The 21,389-nt window shown below is 55.6% G+C and overlaps 1 protein-coding gene across 3 annotated transcripts in view; it reads left to right on the forward strand.

Moving 5' to 3' along the window:
* Window positions 1-21,389, forward strand: part of OSBPL11 (oxysterol binding protein like 11) — a 73,152-nt gene that overhangs the window by 17,048 nt on the left and 34,715 nt on the right. For all 3 annotated transcript variants that reach the window (XR_012221455.1, XM_073551917.1, XM_073551918.1), the window contains exons 7-8: window positions 1,788-1,936; window positions 21,142-21,285. Coding sequence is in view for 2 of the 3 variants with exons in the window: in XM_073551917.1 (XP_073408018.1) it covers window positions 1,788-1,936; window positions 21,142-21,285 (293 nt within the window). In the remaining variant the exon portion in view is untranslated. The remainder of the gene's footprint in view (window positions 1-1,787; window positions 1,937-21,141; window positions 21,286-21,389) is intronic.

Consider the following 21,389-nt stretch of genomic DNA (forward strand, 5'->3'; position numbering starts at 1 on the left):
CCCCAGCCGCGGTGTTCCCACTGATTGGACACCCCCAGTCGCTCGGTGCTCCCGCCCATGGACACCTCCAGCCGCTCGGGGCTCCCGCCCCTGTATACCCCCCCAGCCGCGGTGTTCCCACTCATGGACACCTTCGGACGCTTGGTGCTCTCACCCCTGTACACCCCCCAGCTGCTCAGTACTCCTGCCCCTGTACACCTCAGGCTGCTCTGTGCCCCCACCCCTGTACACCCCCCCGGCCGCTTGGTGCTCCCGCCCCTGTACACCCCCCAGCCGCTTGGAGCTCCCACCCCTGTTCACCCCCAGCCGCTCGGTGCTCCCGCCCCTGGTCACCTCCGGCCGCTCGGTGCTCCCGCCCCTGGTCACCTCCGGCCGCTCGGTGCTCCCGCCCCTGGTCACCTCCGGCCGCTCGGTGCTCCCGCCCCTGGTCACCTCCGGTCGCTCGGTGCTCCCGCCCCTGTATACCCCCCGGTCGCTCGGTGCCCCCGCCCCTGTATACCCCCCAGTCGCTCGGTGCTCCCGCCCCTGGTCACCTCCGGCGGCTCGGTGCTCCCGCCCCTGGTCACCTCCGGCCGCTCGGTGCTCCCGCCCCTGGTCACCTCCGGCCGCTCGGTGCTCCCGCCCCTGGTCACCTCCGGCCGCTCGGTGCTCCCGCCCCTGGTCACCTCCGGCCGCTCGGTGCTCCCGCCCCTGGTCACCTCCGGCCGCTCGGTGCTCCCGCCCCTGGTCACCTCCGGCCGCTCGGTGCTCCCGCCCCTGGTCACCTCCGGCCGCTCGGTGCTCCCGCCCCTGGTCACCTCCGGCCGCTCGGTGCTCCCGCCCCTGTATACCCCCCCGGTCGCTCGGTGCTCCCACCCCTGGTCACCTCCGGCCGCTCGGTACTCCCGCCCCTGTATACCCCCCGGTCGCTCGGTGCTCCCGCCCCTGTATACCCCCCGGTCGCTCGGTGCTCCCGCCCCTGTATATCCCCCGGTCGCTCGGTGCTCCCGCCCCTGTATACCCCCCGGTCGCTCGGTGCTCCCGCCCCTGTATACCCCCCAGTCGCTCGGTGCTCCCGCCCCTGTATACCCCCCTGTCGCTCGGTGCTCCCGCCCCTGGTCACCTCCGGCCGCTCGGTGCTCCCGCCCCTGGTCACCTCCGGCCGCTCGGTGCTCCCGCCCCTGTATACCCCCCCAGTCGCTCGGTGCTCCCACCCCTGGTCACCTCCGGCCGCTCGGTGCTCCCGCCCCTGTATACCCCCCGGTCGCTCGGTGCTCCCGCCCCTGTATACCCCCCGGTCGCTCGGTGCTCCCGCCCCTGTATACCCCCCGGTCGCTCGGTGCTCCCGCCCCTGTATACCCCCCGGTCGCTCGGTGCTCCCGCCCCTGTATACCCCCCGGTCGCTCGGTGCTCCCGCCCCTGGTCACCTCCGGCCGCTCGGTGCTCCCGGCCTTGACATTGACCGCAGTGCTGGGCTGGTGTCCATCTCCTGTAGCCGTACACCTTTCCAGTCTGTGTTTCCGATGGAGTCGCTCGGCTGTGGTGTCGCGTTACCCGTCCGTATCGGGTTCTCTCAATATCTGGACAGGTAATCCTGCTGGGAGGGCATTGTGTTGTGCGAGCTGCGGAGCCGGAGATCACATCCCGCCGCTGTGAGAGGCAGCGGCTTCTGCAACTCTGCCCGGATTATTGGGGCACAGACGCCGCTCGCCATGTCGCATGGTTGGCGCTCACTGTAGGACTTTGCCCGTCTCTGTGCCCGGCCTGGATGATGAGCGACTCTAAGTGCAAAATTCCTTTTCCCTCAGGGGTGACGATAAACTGGCTGGAACCAAAGAGCCTCCTGCCCGAGCCCCTGGAGAATGGCGCGGCCCCCTGCTTCCCGGCTGAGGAGAGTAAGGAGCAGGACTTGCTGAGTGTTACGCACGGGGAGCCTGAGAGCAGCCAGCTGTGCAGGGTAAGTGCCACCATGACACCTGCCTGGGTGTAACGCCACAGACACGTGGCACGTAATGGGGTGAAAGCCACAATGTGGGGTACAGGGTGCACCTCGTATAACGGCCGAGTCATCGCCTTTCTGCCTCCGCTGATATCGGTCAAGGGCGGCTCCACAGTGCGTGGCGATAACCGATATACAGAGACCCCCCCCACGGACTGGGGTGCATGGGGTCCCAGGGTCTGCACTCGGCTGTGTCTCTCCATAGACTGTGCTGTTGATCTCATAATGGAGGACTTCCCGCACCCCAGCAATGTGAGGGCACTGCTGTGACATTTTGGGGTTTGCTGTCTGAATCTGCTGAGTTTTGGGAGGCAGGTAACAAGAAGAACTGGATCAATAAAGGGGGATTTATCATAAGTGTCAGTTACTGGTACATAGGAAAAGCCGAACCATGAGGTGATGGGCGTCAAGTGATGGGGAGCGAGGTTGTGGGATGTCAGGTGATGGGGCACGAGGTTGTGGGACGTCAGGTGGTGGTGCGTCAGGTGATGGGGCGCGAGGTTGTGGGATGTCAGGTCATGGGGCGCGAGGTGGTGGGGCGTCAGGTGATGGGGCGCGAGGTGGTGGGGCGTCGGGATGAGGCACGAGGTGGTGGGGCGTCAGGTGGTGGGGCGTCAGGTGGTGGGGCGCGAGGTTGTGGGATGTCAGGTGATGGGGCGTCAGGTGATGGGGCGTCAGGTGATGGGGCGTCAGGTGATGGGGCGCGAGGTTGTGGGGCGTCAGGTGATGGGGCGTCAGGTGATGGGGCGTCAGGTGATGGGGCGTCAGGTGATGGGGCGTCAGGTGATGGGGCGTCAGGTGATGGGGCGCAAGGTTGTGGGATGTCAGGTCATGGGGCGCGAGGTGGTGGGGCGTCAGGTGATGGGTCGCGAGGTGGTGGGGCGTCAGGGGATGAGGCACGAGGTGGTGGGGCGTCAGGTGGTGGGGCGTCAGGTGGTGGGGCGTCAGGTGGTGGGGCGCGAGGTTGTGGGATGTCAGGTGGTGGGGCGCGAGGTTGTGGGATGTCAGGTGATGGGGCGTCAGGTGGTGGGGCGCAAGGTTGTGGGATGTCAGGTCATGGGGCGCGAGGTGGTGGGGCGTCAGGTGATGGGTCGCGAGGTGGTGGGGCGTCAGGGGATGAGGCACGAGGTGGTGGGGCGTCAGGTGGTGGGGCGTCAGGTGGTGGGGCGCGAGGTTGTGGGATGTCAGGTGGTGGGGCGTCAGGTGGTGGGGCGCGAGGTTGTGGGATGTCAGGTGATGGGGCGTCAGGTGATGGGGCGTCAGGTGATGGGGCGTCAGGTGATGGGGCGTCAGGTGATGGGGCGCGAGGTTGTGGGATGTCAGGTGATAGGGCGTCAGGTGATGGGGCGTCAGGTGATGGGGCGTCAGGTGATGGGGCGTCAGGTGATGGGGCGTCAGGTGGTGGTGCGTCAGGTGATGGGGAGCGAGGTTGTGGGATGTCAGGTCATGGGTCGCGAGGTGGTGGGGCGTCAGGGGATGAGGCACGAGGTGGTGGGGCGTCAGGTGGTGGGGCGTCAGGTGGTGGGGCGTCAGGTGGTGGGGCGTCAGGTGGTGGGGCGCGAGGTTGTGGGATGTCAGGTGATGGGGCGTCAGGTGATGGGGCGTCAGGTGATGGGGCGTCAGGTGATGGGGCGCGAGGTTGTGGGATGTCAGGTGGTGGGGCGTCAGGTGGTGGGGCGTCAGGTGGTGGGGCGTCAGGTGGTGGGGCGCGAGGTGGGATGTCAGGTGATGGGGCGTCAGGTGATGGGGCGTCAGGTGATGGGGCGTCAGGTGATGGGGCGCGAGGTTGTGGGATGTCAGGTGATGGGACGTCAGGTGGTGGTGCGTCAGGTGATGGGGAGCGAGGTTGTGGGATGTCAGGTCATGGGTCGCGAGGTGGTGGGGCGTCAGGGGATGAGGCACGAGGTGGTGGGGCGTCAGGTGGTGGGGCGTCAGGTGGTGGGGCGTCAGGTGGTGGGGAGCGAGGTTGTGGGATGTCAGGTGATGGGGCGTCAGGTGATGGGGCGTCAGGTGATGGGGCGTCAGGTGATGGGGCGTCAGGTGATGGGGCGTCAGGTGATGGGGCGCGAGGTTGTGGGGCGTCAGGTGGTGGGGCGTCAGGTGGTGGGGCGTCAGGTGGTGGGGCGCGAGGTGGGATGTCAGGTGATGGGGCGTCAGGTGATGGGGCGTCAGGTGATGGGGCGTCAGGTGATGGGGCGTCAGGTGATGGGGCGTCAGGTGATGGGGCGCGAGGTTGTGGGATGTCAGGTGATGGGACGTCAGTTGGTGGTGCGTCAGGTGATGGGGAGCGAGGTTGTGGGATGTCAGGTCATGGGGCGCGAGGTGGTGGGGCGTCAGGTGATGGGGCGCGAGGTGGTGGGGCGTCAGGGGATGAGGCACGAGGTGGTGGGGCGTCAGGTGGTGGGGCGTCAGGTGGTGGGGCGTCAGGTGGTGGGGCGTCAGGTGGTGGGGCGTCAGGTGGTGGGGCGTCAGGTGGTGGGGCGTCAGGTGGTGGGGCGTCAGGTGGTGGGGCGCGAGGTTGTGGGATGTCAGGTGGTGGGGCGTCAGGTGGTGGGGCGTCAGGTGGTGGGGCGTCAGGTGGTGGGGCGTCAGGTGGTGGGGCGTCAGGTGATGGGGCGTCAGGTGATGGGGCGTCAGGTGATGGGGCGTCAGGTGATGGGGCGTCAGGTGATGGGGCGTCAGGTGATGGGGCGCGAGGTTGTGGGATGTCAGGTGATGGGGCGTCAGGTGATGGGGCGTCAGGTGATGGGGCGTCAGGTGATGGGGCGTCAGGTGATGGGGCGTCAGGTGATGGGGCGTCAGGTGATGGGGCGCGAGGTTGTGGGGCGTCAGGTGATGGGGCGCGAGGTTGTGGGGCGTCAGGTGATGGGGCGCGAGGTTGTGGGGCGTCAGGTGATGGGGCGCGAGGTTGTGGGGCGTCAGGTGATGGGGCGCGAGGTTGTGGGGCGTCAGGTGATGGGGCGCGAGGTTGTGGGGCGTCAGGTGATGGGGCGTCAGATGCCTCTTCGCCCTTTGCTGCCTCCATAGATCCACACACATCAGTGTCCGTCCCTGTAACCCCGACACATATCGTGACCATCCACACAAGTCTGTGACGAGTTCTCTGGGGACTCACCCATGGCCGCTGCCTCAACACTCTGCTGGAGATGGCGCTCTTAGTCCAGAATGAGTAAGCGATGACGGGGTCCTTCACAGCAGGTGCGAGGATTTCCAGAATACATGAGACCAGTGATGAGCGGTAGCCGGAGCTCCATGATCAGCGGCAGCACAAAGGGATGAGAGACAAGCAATAATAAGCAGTATATTATCCTTCTATCCAAACTGTGATTTGAGGGAACTACAGGTCCCTACAAGTCTGATCATGTATAGGACTTAGACTTTACCCCTCACGTGACATGCCGCAGCTTTCCTTGTTCTTACAGTGTTGTGCACTATGTAGATTCAGACTGACGGCAACAAAACCATGAAAGACACACATGGAAACAAGGAATAAAGCAACATGACACACACTAGATGGTGTCTCCCCCCTCAGACTCCTCATGTGCCCCCTTTACTGATAACAGCTTTACACCCCGATGGCTTCTCTCCACAGCTTCATCAGGTAGTCACCTGGAATGCCTCCAATGATCAGGTCTCCTCGTCCAGAGATCATTATGAATGCTCAGGCCATCAGGTGTTGTGCAGCTGTAGTGTCGGTTTTCAGCTGTTTTGTCGGTGCACAGCTCCATAAAGAACTGAGTGATTCCACAACTGCTCTGCCCCGGAATATGGCAAGAAGCGATCAATTAAGACATCCAGGTCAGTCAATCTGGAAAATTGCTAGAACCTTGAAGGTATCCTCAAGTGCAGTTAGGAAATCCATCAATCACTATGATGAAACTGCCTCTGATGTGGACTGCACCATGAAACAAAAGATCAAGAGCGACCACTGCTGCAGAGGATAAGTTCATCAGAGTTGCCAGCCAGGATAACAGCCGTTATAAATGATGTTCAGACAGTAGGTGGCCAGAACTGCAAAGCAGTATAGACTTGTATGAACTGAGCAGCACAAAGACCGGAGTTTAGATATGTGCTGTGTTCTGAGCGTCTGCGACCAGCCGCCATGTCGTTGTGAGACGCAGTAGGTGTGAGCGGTTGGTCTCTACATGTGTCATGCCCACCATGAAGCATGAGGAGTTGTGAGGGTCGGAGTTCTGCTGGTGATGACCCTTGGGGTAATTTATTCCCAGAATGGACCCCACAGCATTCTGCAGCAACCACAATCCCATCTGGCCTGCGCTTACTGGGATCATCATCTTGGTCATTCCATGGTAACTTACGTTATAACACAGTAACTTGCGTTACAATAAGTTTACTTCTCATATGAAGTAATGGTATTGTAACGTAAGTTACCATCAGCTTTGTAATGTAAGTTAATACATTGTGTTGTAACGTAAGTTACCAAGTAATACTGTTTTTTGTATTTAATTTGTATTCTTGAAAAATCAAACTGTGTTGAAATCTATTGAGAATAGTGCAATGTACAATATCCATTCACTCATTTTTGTGCCTGCCTTCAAAGAACAGTCTGTAGCCATTATTAACTCAGTGTTTGGCTTGTGAATGTAACATAATGGAATGGCAGGACAATGACCATAAAACACTTCCAGGGTAAATAAGGCCGAAGTGAGAGGGATTGGGGCTGCATCAGAAGAAACGGCCACCCATTCACAGACCACAACCAATGGAGATGGTCTCGGATGAGGCGGATGCAAAGACAAAGCAACCGACAAGCGCTCAGGACCTGACCTAACCTAAGACTGCTGATGCCGTGGAGAGAAGCCGAGGGGGTGTCGAGCTGCCAACAGAGTAATGGGGGCACATGAGGAATCTGAGGGGGTGACAGTCTGGGATGTCACATGTTTTCTTTACTCGTTTCCATTTCTGTCCCTTCTTTACTTATTGGTTTTTGCTGCCTTCAGACTGATCTGCTATGTGCACAATAAGGAGGAAAACCACTGCATGAAATATAAATATATACACACTGTGAATAGAAAGTCTACACGCCACTGGGTGTTTGGTTCTTGTTGTGTAAATAATCCTGCCAAGAAAGTAAAATTGTTGTTGCATAAATCTGCACACCCTTCCAGTAATACGTTGTTGCGGTTCCTGTAATTTCTGTCAGCGTTCAATGTTTTTGGGTCGGGGTCTATCAGAGCAGCACATCTAGGATTGGCGATTATTGCCAGCTCCTCCCTGCAGCAGCTCCACATCTGTCAGATTGTGGGCCATCTCCTGTGTACAGCGCCCTCTTCAGGTCACCACAGATTGTCCCTTGAGTTCAGGTCTGAGATTGGATGCTCCAGAACTTCCATTTTCTTCTGGAGGAACCATTCTTTTGGATATTTGGAGGTTCCTTAGAGGAGTCGTCACTGAAAGAAATTCCTCCTCGTCTTCAGCTTTTTAGCAGCGGCCTGAAGATTCTGATGTAAAATTGTCTCATATATTTAGAACAGTCCATAATTCCCCCCTCTTGACAAAGTCTCAGCCCCAGAGAACAATGCTGCCTCCACCATGCCTCACTGTGGGGATGATGATCTTCTGGTGATGACCGCTGTCAGCTTTGTGCCTTGTGAAATAACAGCCACAAAGTTCCCCCTCTGTCTCATCAGACTGAACACATTTCCTGCTTCTGGCCGACATGACGGAGGGTTTGGTAACAATTATTCAGACCTGATTGATTTCTCTTTTAAAGAAAAGGCCCCGTCGTCAGGGACGTATATACAATGTGGTAACTAAAAAGCACATGGGGTGATGAACATTGCAGGGGCAGCTTTGAGGAATAGATGAGCATGGGAAAGGGTCTCCTGGGGGTGTGTATGGTGTAACGTGAGGTTCGGGCCGATGGAGCCACTGTCTCGTCATGTTTGGGTAAGATGCAGAGACTTATGGGGGATGACTGATGCAGCCGGACCAGAAACACGGTGGGGGGGGGGGACAGGGGCAGACGCTGACAGCTTGGGGCCCCTCCCTGCCCGGCATGTCACTTATGATGAGGGGAATCTGGCTATGAACCCTCCGGAGCTTCGGACTCTGAGCAACAGGCCAGATTGCCCTCATTATTGCCGCCCTGCACCGTACTTAGAGTTCACACGGCACCATAGCAAAAGTTCTATTTGGCCCCCACACCTCAAAGAATAGATATGTTTATGTATTGTTGCTGAGATTCGGTTCGGCTGAGCCCAGCCATGTATAGATTATATGTCTGGTATGTATACCATCTGGTGTCTGATAAAGGTTATTCCCCAGTCCCAGTGATAAGGGATTACCTACTGACTTTTGGGGGACTGACCACTGAGACCCCCAGCAATCCTGGGAACAGGACTGCAGCTCAGCCATGAATAGATTGGAGGGCACATGCCTGACTTCTGTTCTATTCATTGTCTATGGAACTGATGGAAACAGCCGAGCGCAAGATACAGTATTATGGTCACTGCAGGGTCCTCCATACAGCATTATGGTCACCGCATGGTCCTCCATACAGCATTATGGGCACCGCATGGTCCTCCATACCGTATTATGGGCACCACATGGTCCTCCATACCGTATTATGGGCACCGCATGGTCCTCCATACCGTATTATGGGCACCGCATGGTCCTCCATACAGTATTATGGGCACCGCATGGTCCTCCATACAGCATTATGGTCACCGCATGGTCCTCCATACCGTATTATGGTCACCGCATGGTCCTCCATACCGTATTATGAGCACCATATAGTCCTCCATACAGTATTATGGGCACCGCATGGTCCTCCATACAGCATTATGGTCACCGCATGGTCCTCCGTACCGTATTATGGGCACCGCATGGTCCTCCGTACCGTATTATGGGCACCGCATGGTCCTCCATACCGTATTATGGGCACCGCATGGTCCTCCATACCGTATTATGGGCACCGCATGGTCCTCCATACCGTATTATGGGCACCGCATGGTCCTCCATACCGTATTATGGGCACCGCATGGTCCTCCATACCGTATTATGGGCACCGCATGGTCCTCCATACCGTATTATGGGCACCGCATGGTCCTCCATACCGTATTATGGGCACCGCATGGTCCTCCATACCGTATTATGGGCACCGCATGGTCCTCCATACCGTATTATGGGCACCGCATGGTCCTCCATACCGTATTATGGGCACCGCATGGTCCTCCATACAGTATTATGGGCACCGCATGGTCCTCCATACAGTATTATGGGCACCGCATGGTCCTCCATACAGTATTATGGGCACCGCATGGTCCTCCATACAGTATTATGGGCACCGCATGGTCCTCCATACAGTATTATGGGCACCGCATGGTCCTCCATACAGTATTATGGGCCCCATATATTGCTCCTTTCAGTGATTTGTCTGTCCCACTTCTGACACCAAAATGTCAGGATTTTTTTTTTAAGTTTGCCCCCCAGTTGTCAGGAATTTATCTATATATAAAATTGTATGTGTGTATCACCAACCAATCACGAGGTATCTTTCATTTCACCAGAGCTGTTTAAAAGAAGCTGAGCATTGATTGGTTGCTATGAGCAACAGTTTTCCTTGCAACCAATCAATACGCATCTTTCATTTCAGTAGAGCTGTTCAAAAGAAGCTGAGCTGTGATTAGTTGCTATGACCAACAGTTTTCCCACTCGACAACACCTCAGCAGACACTGACATGGTGGGAGAAATCTAGCATCCCCGGGAACATAAGCACCCAGCCATTGTCTGCCTCCCAGAAAGGAGCAGAGCACATGACAGAATTGAATCCCCCCTCCCGTGCGTATATACCCATCACACATCCTCCATCCCGTAGGCACATCTTCCCTCTTAAAGGCATCTCCGGTATGGAAGTTAGGACCGTTCCACTCAGCTCTGTGGTTCTGACCTCAGGCTGACGGGATGATGTGGGATATTAGGGGTAGTAGTCCGGTGGCTCTGGCTGACGGGATGATGTGGGATATTAGGGGTAGTAGTCCAGTGGCTCTGGCTGACGGGATGATGTGGGATATTAGGGGTAGTAGTCCGGTGGCTCTGGCTGACGGGATGATGTGGGATATTAGGGGTAGTAGTCCGGTGGTTCTGGCTGACGGGATGATGTGGGATATTAGGGGTAGTAGTCCGGTGGTTCTGGCTGACGGGATGATGTGGGATATTAGGGGTAGTAGTCTGGTGGCTCTGGCTGACGGGATGATGTGGGATATTAGGGGTAGTAGTCCGGTGGTTCTGGCTGACGGGATGATGTGGGATATTAGGGGTAGTAGTCTGGTGGCTCTGGCTGACGGGATGATGTGGGATATTAGGGGTAGTAGTCTGGTGGCTCTGGCTGACGGGATGATGTGGGATATTAGGGGTAGTAGTCCGGTGGCTCTGGCTGACGGGATGATGTGGGATATTAGGGGTAGTAGTCCGGTGGCTCTGGCTGATGGGATGATGTGGGATATTAGAGGTAGTAGTCCGGTGGCTCTGGCTGACGGGATGATGTTGGATATTAGGGGTAGTAGTCTGGTGGCTCTGGCTGACGGGATGATGTGGGATATTAGGGGTAGTAGTCTGGTGGCTCTGGCTGACGGGATGATGTGGGATATTAGGGGTGGTAGTCCGGTGGCTCTGGCTGACCGGATGATGTGGGATATTAGGGGTAGTAGTCCGGTGGCTCTGGCTGCCGGGATGATGTGGGATATTAGGGGTAGTAGTCCGGTGGCTCTGGCTGACGGGATGATGTGGGATATTAGGGGTAGTAGTCCGGTGGCTCTGGCTGACGGGATGATGGGGGATATTAGGGGTAGTAGTCCGGTGGCTCTGGCTGACGGGATGATGTGGGATATTAGGGGTAGTAGTCCGGTGGCTCTGGCTGACGGGATGATGTGGGATATTAGGGGTAGTAGTCCGGTGGCTCTGGCTGACGGGATGATGTGGGATATTAGGGGTAGTAGTCCGGTGGCTCTGGCTGACGGGATGATGTGGGATATTAGGGGTAGTAGTCCGGTGGCTCTGGCTGCCGGGATGATGTGGGATATTAGGGGTAGTAGTCCGGTGGCTCTGGCTGACGGGATGATGTGGGATATTAGGGGTAGTAGTCCGGTGGCTCTGGCTGACGGGATGATGTGGGATATTAGGGGTAGTAGTCCGGTGGCTCTGGCTGACGGGATGATGGGGGATATTAGGGGTAGTAGTCCGGTGGCTCTGGCTGACGGGATGATGTGGGATATTAGGGGTAGTAGTCCGGTGGCTCTGGCTGACGGGATGATAATAATAATAATACATTTTATTTCTATAGCGCCGACATATTCCGCAGCACTTTACATTTCAGAGGGGATTTGTACAGACAATAGACATTACAGCATAACAATAATCACATACAGTAGATTATAACAAATACCAAGAGGAGTGAGGGCCCTGCTCGCAAGCTTACAGTCTATGAGGAAAGAGGGAGACACGAAAGGTGGGTGGTAACAGTTGCCCTGATTGTATGGACCAGCCATAATGTTAGGTGTGTGACAGTACAGACACAGAGGGCTAATGGATGCATAAAGCATGTGGGAGAATGATGCGGGGAACCTGGTTATGGTAAAACTTTTGGCTCTGCCACACAGGGATAGATTAGGTTAATGTGTTGAGGTGATAGGCCAGTCTGAATAAATGCGTTTTCAGGACACGCTTAAAATTGTGGGGATTGGGGACTAATCGTATTGACCTGGGAAGTGCATTCCAAAGAATTGGAGCAGCACGTGTAAAGTCTTGGAGACGGGAGTGGGAGGTTCTGACTATTGAGGATACTAACCTCAGGTCATCAGCAGAACGGAGGGCGCGGGTAGGGTGGTATACTGAAACAAGGGAGGAGATGTAGGGTGGTGCTGAGCCATGGAGGGCTTTGTGGGTGAGGGTAATAAGTTTATACTGAATTCTGGAGTGGATGGGTAGCCAGTGTAATGACTGGCACAAGGTAGAGGCATCGGTGTAACGATTGGTGAGGAATATGATCCTGGCTGCAGCATTCAAGACAGATTGGAGAGGGGAGAGTTTGGTAAGAGGGAGACCGATTAGAAGAGAGTTACAATAGTCGAGACGAGAATGAATAAGAGAAACAGTCAGAGTTTTTGCGGAGTCAAAAGTAAGAAAAGATCGAATTCTAGAAATGTTTTTGAGGTGCAGATGACAAGAGCGAGCCACTGATCGAATGTGGGGGGCAAAGGAAAGCTCTGAATCAAGTATGACCCCAGACAGCGGGCCTGTTGCTGGGGAGTAATAGTGGAACCACACACGGAAATGGCAATGTCGGGTATAGGTGCTTTAGTAGCGGGAGGAAACACAAGGAGTTCAGTCTTTGACAGGTTCAGTTTCAGATATAGTGAGGACATGATGTTAGACACAGCGTTTAGACAATCGCCGGTGTTTTCTAGAAAGGCTGGCGTGATGTCAGGAGAAGAAGCGTATAATTGGGTGTCATCAGCATAGAGATGGTACTGGAAACCAAATCTACTGATTGTTTGACCAATAGGGGCAGTGTACAAGGAGAAGAGGAGGGGACCTAGAACCGATCCTTGAGGAACCCCAACAGTAAGGGGAAGGTGAGAGGAGGAGGAACCGGCAAAAGAAACAGTAAAGGAGCGGTCGGAGAGATAGGAGGAGAACCAGGAGAGAACGGTGTCCTTGAGGCCAATGGAACGGAGCATAGTGAGGAGGAGCTGATGATCCACAGTGTCGAATGCTGCAGAGAGATCCAAGAGAATTAGCATGGAGTAATGACCATTAGATTTAGCTGTTAGCAGATCATTAGAGACTTTAGTGAGGGCAGTTTCAGTGGAGTGTAAAGAGCGGAAACCGGATTGGAGAGGGTCGAGAAGAGAGTTTTCTGAGAGATAGCGGATAAGACGGGAGTGGACCAGGCGTTCCAGGAGTTTAGAGATGAAGGGAAGATTAGAGACAGGTCTATAGTTAGTGGCACAGTTTTGGTCGAGGGATGGTTTTTTAAGTAGTGGATGTATGATGGCATGCTTAAATGAGAAGGGAAAAATACCAGAAGAGAGAGAGAGGTTAAATATTTTAGTTAGGTGACAGCAGGGGAAAGGGACTGGGGGATATTAGGGGTAGTAGTCCGGTGGCTCTGGCTGATGGAATGATGTGGGATATTAGGGGTAGTAGTCCGGTGGCTCTGGCTGATGGAATGATGTGGGATATTAGGGGTAGTAGTCCGGTGGCTCTGGCTGACGGGATGATGGGGGATATTAGGGGTAGTAGTCCGGTGGCTCTGGCTGATGGGATGATGTGGGATATTAGGGGTAGTAGTCCGGTGGCTCTGGCTGATGGGATGATGTGGGATATTAGGGGTAGTAGTCCGGTGGCTCTGGCTGATGGGATGATGTGGGATATTAGGGGTAGTAGTCCGGTGGCTCTGGCTGACGGGATGATGTGGGATATTAGTGGTAGTAGTCCGGTGGCTCTGGCTGACGGGATGATGTGGGATATTAGGGGTAGTAGTCCGGTGGCTCTGGCTGATGGGATGATGTGGGATATTAGTGGTAGTAGTCCGGTGGCTCTGGCTGACGGGATGATGAGGGATATTAGGGGGAATAGTCTGGTGGCTCTGGCTGATGGGATGATGTGGGATATTAGTGGTAGTGGTCCGGTGGCTGTGGCTGATGGGATGATGTGGGATATTAGTGGTAGTGGTCCGGTGGCTCTGGCTGATGGGATGATGTGGGATATTAGTGGTAGTAGTCCGGTGGCTCTGGCTGATGGGATGATGTGGGATATTAGTGGTAGTAGTCCGGTGGCTCTGGCTGACGGGATGATGTGGGATATTAGTGGTAGTAGTCCGGTAGCTCTGGCTGACGGGATGATGTGGGATATTAGTGGTAGTAGTCCGGTGGCTCTGGCTGACGGGATGATGTGGGATATTAGGGGTAGTAGTCCGGTGGCTCTGGCTGATGGGATGATGTGGGATATTAGTGGTAGTAGTCCGGTGGCTCTGGCTGACGGGATGATGTGGGATATTAGTGGTAGTAGTCCGGTGGCTCTGGCTGATGGGATGATGTGGGATATTAGTGGTAGTAGTCCGGTGGCTCTGGCTGATGGGATGATGTGGGATATTAGTGGTAGTAGTCCGGTGGCTCTGGCTGACGGGATGATGTGGGATATTAGTGGTAGTAGTCCGGTAGCTCTGGCTGACGGGATGATGTGGGATATTAGTGGTAGTAGTCCGGTGGCTCTGGCTGACGGGATGATGTGGGATATTAGGGGTAGTAGTCCGGTGGCTCTGGCTGATGGGATGATGTGGGATATTAGTGGTAGTAGTCCGGTGGCTCTGGCTGACGGGATGATGTGGGATATTAGTGGTAGTAGTCCGGTGGCTCTGGCTGATGGGATGATGTGGGATATTAGTGGTAGTAGTCCGGTGGCTCTGGCTGATGGGATGATGTGGGATATTAGTGGTAGTAGTCCGGTGGCTCTGGCTGACGGGATGATGTGGGATATTAGTGGTAGTAGTCCGGTAGCTCTGGCTGACGGGATGATGTGGGATATTAGTGGTAGTAGTCCGGTGGCTCTGGCTGATGGGATGATATGGGATATTAGTGGTAGTAGTCCGGTGGCTCTGGCTGACGGGATGATGTGGGATATTAGTGGTAGTAGTCCGGTGGCTCTGGCTGATGGGATGATGTGGGATATTAGTGGTAGTAGTCCGGTGGCTCTGGCTGACGGGATGATGTGGGATATTAGTGGTAGTAGTCCGGTGGCTCTGGCTGACGGGATGATGTGGGATATTAGGGGTAGTAGTCCGGTGGCTCTGGCTGATGGGATGATGTGGGATATTAGGGGTAGTAGTCCGGTGGCTCTGGCCAACGGGATGATGTGGGATATTAGGGGTAGTAGTCCGGTGGCTCTGGCCAACGGGATGATGTGGGATATTATAGTGAATGTGGCTGTGCAGAGTGGGCGGGGCTATACACTCAGCTTTATATAGAGAGAGAGAGAGCTGTAATCATTATAATTTGTTATAACTAACCGTAGTTAGTTACCATGCCCGGGCAGCGCCGGGCGCTTCAGCTAGTATATTATATATGTGGTCGCATCATGTATAAATCCCCACAACTTATGTTTTCACTTTCAGTTCCGGTTTGGAACTCGCAGCTCTCTGGCGCCCCCCCTCACCCGTAGATCAGTTAGGGAACTGCACCTGGTTTAAGTAGTCGCCGGAAAGGCTGTCTGGTCACTTCCTGGCTATCGGGCACTCTGCAGTGAGGGCCGGATGTATGTTACCAGTCTCAAGCAGGAAATACGCACATAAACCTCCGATCCATCACTGACAGCGTTCCCCAATACGACCAGGATGCTATGCAGCCACCAGATTCTCGTTTGATATCAGAGATGATATAGGGTCAGGAACCAACCCACAGGTAGCGTGATTTGGTGCAGAGGACGTGTCTGTTCCATCATAGAGCAAGGAAAGCAAAACTAGTAATTTCATAAGTTTACTCCAGAAAATATAGGCAGTGTTTACAGAAATACAAAAGATATTACAAAGAAGAGACAATATACAGTATATACAGTTACAAATAAAAGGGATTAAAATAAAGAATTTAAGGCCCCGTTACACATAACGATGTCCCAGCGATCCCACCAACAATCTGACATGATGGGATCGCTGGGACATCGTTAGGCTGATCGCTGGTGAGCTGTCACATAGACAGCCCCTCCAGCGATCAGGACCAGCAAGCAAGCTGAATTCTAATGTAAACAGCTGGTATCTAAGAGCCGCGCGGCTCCTGGATACCTGATGTTTACATTAGTAACCAGCGTCGCTGATCGCTGGTCTCTCGCTGCCACACGCAGCGATGCGTGCTGGGCAGTGGGAGACCAGCGATCGAAAAATGGCCCAGGCCGATCGAGCACGATCAGCGATACCCGGCAGGGGGGCGGTCGCTGATCCCCTGTCACACACAGCGATCTCGCTGGGCCTTTACTCTAGCTCAGTCACAGATATGACGTGTTGATAAAGGGGAGGAGAATTGTCCCAGGGGAAATGGCCAATCATCACAGCCTCGTGTTAGCTGGTTCTCCCGGCAAATGACACCTTCCTAATCAAGCGTCCTAGATTTATGCTCTTCTCTTGCTGACCTCACTGTCGGGCTGAGTCAGAGAATGTACGCTCCTTTTGGAAGAGTTATTAATAACTACTACTGGCCATAACTCTCGCTGGGAAGCTCACGGAGTGACGGCAGGGGGATTATATTTTCTCTTACGAAACTCTTTAATTTAAGACCAAACTGACGTCTGTGTGGTACTGGAGGGCAGAAACCCTTTCCTCGGTTTCTGGTCACCCAAGAAGTCGCAAAATGCTGTCGGGTGTAGCTGTAATTTTACCGATTCTGGAAATGTTTCCTGTCTCTAGGATCATTGTGTGTTATTAAATGAGTTTGAATAAAGGAGAGTTTAAATCCATTGCGGGAAGAACTGCTTTTAACTAGTCAGGGCCATAGAATGACCATGTGTTGAAGGGAAGGGGGGAGGGAAAGGGTCTCACAGAGCAGAGAGAGGGCGGGGGGAACCTGCGAGGGGGATCGGTATTGAAGCATGTCATTCACAAACCAAGGAAATGCAACAGGCAGCCCTGGATGAGTGCTTCGGCTATTTAGGCAATAACTTATAATTTCCTGACCGCTCTTTACAGAATAACGGACCCATATAATTCTCCATATAGTATAATGCTCCATATAGTATAATGTGCTCCATATAGTATAATGGACCCCATATAATGCTCCATATAGTATAATGAGCCCCATATAGTGCTCCATATAGTATAATGGACCCCATATAATGCTCCATATAGTATAATGAGCCCCATATAGTGCTCCATATAGTATAATGGACCCCATATAATGCTCCATACAGTATAATGGACCCCATATAATGCTCCATATAGTATAAAGGGCCCCATATAATGCTCCATACAGAATAAAGGACCCCATATAATGCTCCATATAGTATAATTGTCCCCATATATTGCTCCATACAGAATAAAGGACCCCATATAATGCTCCATACAGAATAATGGACCCCATATATTGCTCCATACAGTATAATGCACCCCATATAATGCTCCATATAATGCTTCTCAGCGTGTTATGACTCTCTGCAGCGCTGTAGTGAAATCATTGCGCGTTCTGCCCTGAGACGCCAGAGAGTCATGGACACTGGCGCTGCGGAGGAACAGGGAAAGGTAAGTATTGCAGTTTATAGCAAGGGGGAACCGGTGACAGCACCCGCACTGGCACAGGACCCTCTTGACTCATGGGCCCCATAGCGTGCTGGTGTCCCCGACCCTAAGGGCTCCCTTCACTTCCAGCCCAGAAGACACCTGAACATCATCCCCGTCAGCCAATCACAGACATGCTTATATAGAAAAGACTGTGATTGGCTGACGGGCAATGAGGCACTAATATCACTCTGCGTAATGCCTATAACTTAATGAAGCTGTATGAGGGGTCAGTCCGGAGACCCCCTGATAGTGATCAGGACATGGTTTAGCGACCTCCTCCCTCTTACCATACCCTGAGATCAGCGGCACAGGCAGGGGTCAGCAGCAGAGGTAATCACAGGCTGTGAGCCTCAGTGTGACGCCCCGTCCTCCCTGCAGCTTCTCCACATAGATGAGAACGGATGGCAGCATCAGCGCTGACAGGTGAGGACGGGGACCCTCAGCATAATTGCATGCAGCAGAGTGGCCGGACTCTCATGTTAGCGATGATGCTGCTGCCGGCTCTGTGATCGATTCTGCACCGTCGCCATAAGTTTTTTCTAGGCCCCTCCTGCTTGGGGACCCAGTGCAACTGCACTGGCGGTATGTCCGCCCTTCGAGGGGGGGACGTACAGATGCCTGGGGGACATACACTGGGGGGTGCTGGGGACATGCACATGGCGGGGGGGACATACACTGGGAGTGGCGGACATGCATACGGTGGGGGGACATACACTGAGAGTGGCGGACATGCACATTGTGGGGGGACATACACACGGTGGGGGGGACATACAGTGGGAGTGGCGGACATACACGGTGGGGGGACATACAGTGGGAGTGGGGGTACATACACTGGAGATGTGCGGATACACATAGCGGGGGGACATACACACGGTGGGGGTACACATAGCGGGGGGACATACACTGGGGGTGGGGGGACATACACACGGTGGGGGTACACATAGCGGGGGACATACACACGGTGGGGGTACACATAGCGGGGGGACATACACTGGGGGTGGGGGGACATACACACGGTGGGGGTACACATAGCGGGGGGACATACACTGGGGGTGGGGGGACATACACACTGTGGGGGTACACATAGCGGGGGGACATACACTGGGGGTGGGGGGACATACACACGGTGGGGGTACACATAGCGGGGGGACATACACTGGGGGTGGGGGGACATACACACGGTGGGGGTACACATAGCGGGGGGACATACACTGGGGGTGGGGGGACTTGCACACGGTGGGGGTACACATAGCGGGGGGATATACACTGGGGGTGGGGGGGACATAGCAGGGGGACATACACACGGTGGGGGTACACATAGCGGGGGGATATACACTGGGGGTGGGGGGACATACACGGGGTGGGGGGACATACACACGGTGGGGGTACACATAGCGGGGGGACATACACTGGGGGTGGGGGGACATACACACGGTGGGGGTACACATAGCGGGGGGACATACACTGGGGGTGGGGGGACATACACACGGTGGGGGTACACATAGCGGGGGGACATACACTGGGGGTGGGGGGACATACACACGGTGGGGGTACACATAGCAGGGGGACATACACTGGGGGTGGGGGGACATACACACGGTGGGGGTACACATAACGGGGGACATACACACGGTGGGGGTACACATAACTGGGGACATACACTGGGGGTGGGGGGACATACACACGGTGGGGTACACATAGCGGTGGGATATACACTGGGGGTGGGGGGACATACACACGGTGGTGTACACATAGCGGTGGGATATACACTGGGGGTGGGGGGACATACACACGGTGGGGGTACACATAGCGGGGGTATATACACTGGGGGTGGGGGGATATACACACGGTGGGGGTACACATAGCGGGGGGACATACACTGGGGGTGGGGGGACATACGGTGGGGGTACACATAGCGGAGGGGATATACACTGGGGGTGGGGGGACATACACACGGTGGGGGTACACATAGCGGGGGGACATACACACGGTGGGGGTACACATAACGGGGGACATACACTGGGGGGTGGGGGGACATACACACGGTGGGGTACACATAGCGGTGGGATATACACTGGGGGTGGGGGGGACATACACACGGTGGGGTACACATAGCGGTGGGATATACACTGGGGGTGGGGGGGACATACACACGGTGGGGGTACACATAGCGGGGGGATATACACACGTCGGGGGCGACACACTGGGGGGTGGGGGGACATACACACTGGGAGTACACACAGCGGTGGGATATACACTGGGGGTGGGGGGGACATACACACGGTGGGGGTACACATAGCGGGGGGATATACACTGGGGGTGGGGGGGACATACACACGGTGGGGGTACACATAGCGGGGGGATATACACTGGGGGTGGGGGGGACATACACACGGTGGGGGTACACATAGCGGGGGGATATACACTGGGGGTGGGGGGACATACACACGTCGGGGGCGACACACTGGGGGGTGGGGGGGAACATACACTGGAGGGTGGGGGGACGTACACACTGTGGGAGTACACATAGCGGGGGGATATACACTGGAGGGTGGGGGGACATACACACTGTGGGAGTACACATAGCGGGGGGATATACACTGGGGGTGGGGGGGACATACACACGGTGGGGGTACACATAGTGGGGGGATATACACTGGGGGTGGGGGGACATACACACGTCGGGGGCGACACACTGGGGGGTGGGGGGACATACACACTGTGGGAGTACACATAGCGGGGGGATGTACACTGGGGGTGGGGGGGACATACACGCGGTGGGGGTACACAGCGGGGGGATATACACTGGGGGTGGGGGGGGGGACATACACACGGTGGGGGTACACATAGTGGGGGGCTATACACTGGGGGTGGGGGGACATACACGCGGTGGGGGTACACATAGCGGGGGGATATACACTGGGGTTGGGGGGGACATACACGCGGTGGGGGTACACATAGCGGGGGGATATACACTGGGGGTGGGGGGGACATACACACGGTGGGGGTACACTGGGGGGGAGACAAACACGCGGTGGGGGTACACATAGCAGGGGGATATACACTGGGGGTGGGGGGACAAACACGCGGTGGGGGTACACATAGCGGGGGGATATACACTGGGGGTGGGGGGACATACACATGGTGGGGGTACACATAGCGGGGGGATATACACTGGGGGTGGGGGGGACATACACTGGGAGTGGCGGACATACACACGTCGGGGGCGTCACACTGAGGGGTGGGGGGAACATACACATGGTGGGGGTACACATAGCGGGGGATATACACTGGGGGTGGGGGGACATACACACGGTGGGGGTACACATAGCGGGGGGATATACACTGGGGGTGGGGGGACATACACACGGTGGGGGGACATACACTGGGGTGGGGGGGACATACACTGGGAGTGGCGGACATACACACGTCGGGGGCGACACACTGAGGGGTGGGGGGAACATACACATGTTCGTTATGGGAGGGGAACAGAGAAGGTGGTTGCTGTATTTGCTGAACTACAGCGTTACGAGCAGTCGACATTTCTAGGCTTGGGTTGAGGATTAGTGGCAGCGCCTTTCTCCTGGTTGTCGGTAGGTGAGTGCAGTCATGTGTCGGGGGGCTGATGTCTGCGGGGGCTGCCTGACTGTCCCCATAGCAGTGAGTCAGGTGGTCGGGGTTTAATCTTTCATCAGTTTTCCATCGGAGTATCCCCTCATTATCTGGCCTCGTCGTCATCACACGGGGGGTCCGCCTGTCAGCCTCCTTGCACCGTGCTCATGCCTATAGTTTTGGGGAGTAGTGTCACCCTATATTCTTGTATTGGGGGTCCTTGTCACCCCACCTGTATTTTTGACTTTCTACCTTTTGTCTCCACAGGAACCTGTGGATATAAACCCAGAGGAGGAGGAGGAGGAGGATTCGTGTGAGCTGATGGAGGATGACCTGGGGGCGGTGGAGGAGCAGCGCAGCGTCATCCTGCACCTTCTGTCGCAGCTGAAGCTCGGCATGGATCTCACACGGGTCAGTGTACGCCCCTGATAGCACGCGGAGTTCCTATGTACTCCATGTACATGAGCTGACACCCCTCCCCAGACTTACAGGTTGTCAGCGGAGGCTGCCCTGAG

This window comes from Dendrobates tinctorius, unplaced genomic scaffold (assembly GCF_039654945.1).
Source record: "Dendrobates tinctorius isolate UK_male_01 unplaced genomic scaffold, ASM3965494v1 ptg000182l, whole genome shotgun sequence".
Classification (NCBI taxonomy): Eukaryota; Metazoa; Chordata; class Amphibia; order Anura; family Dendrobatidae; genus Dendrobates; species Dendrobates tinctorius.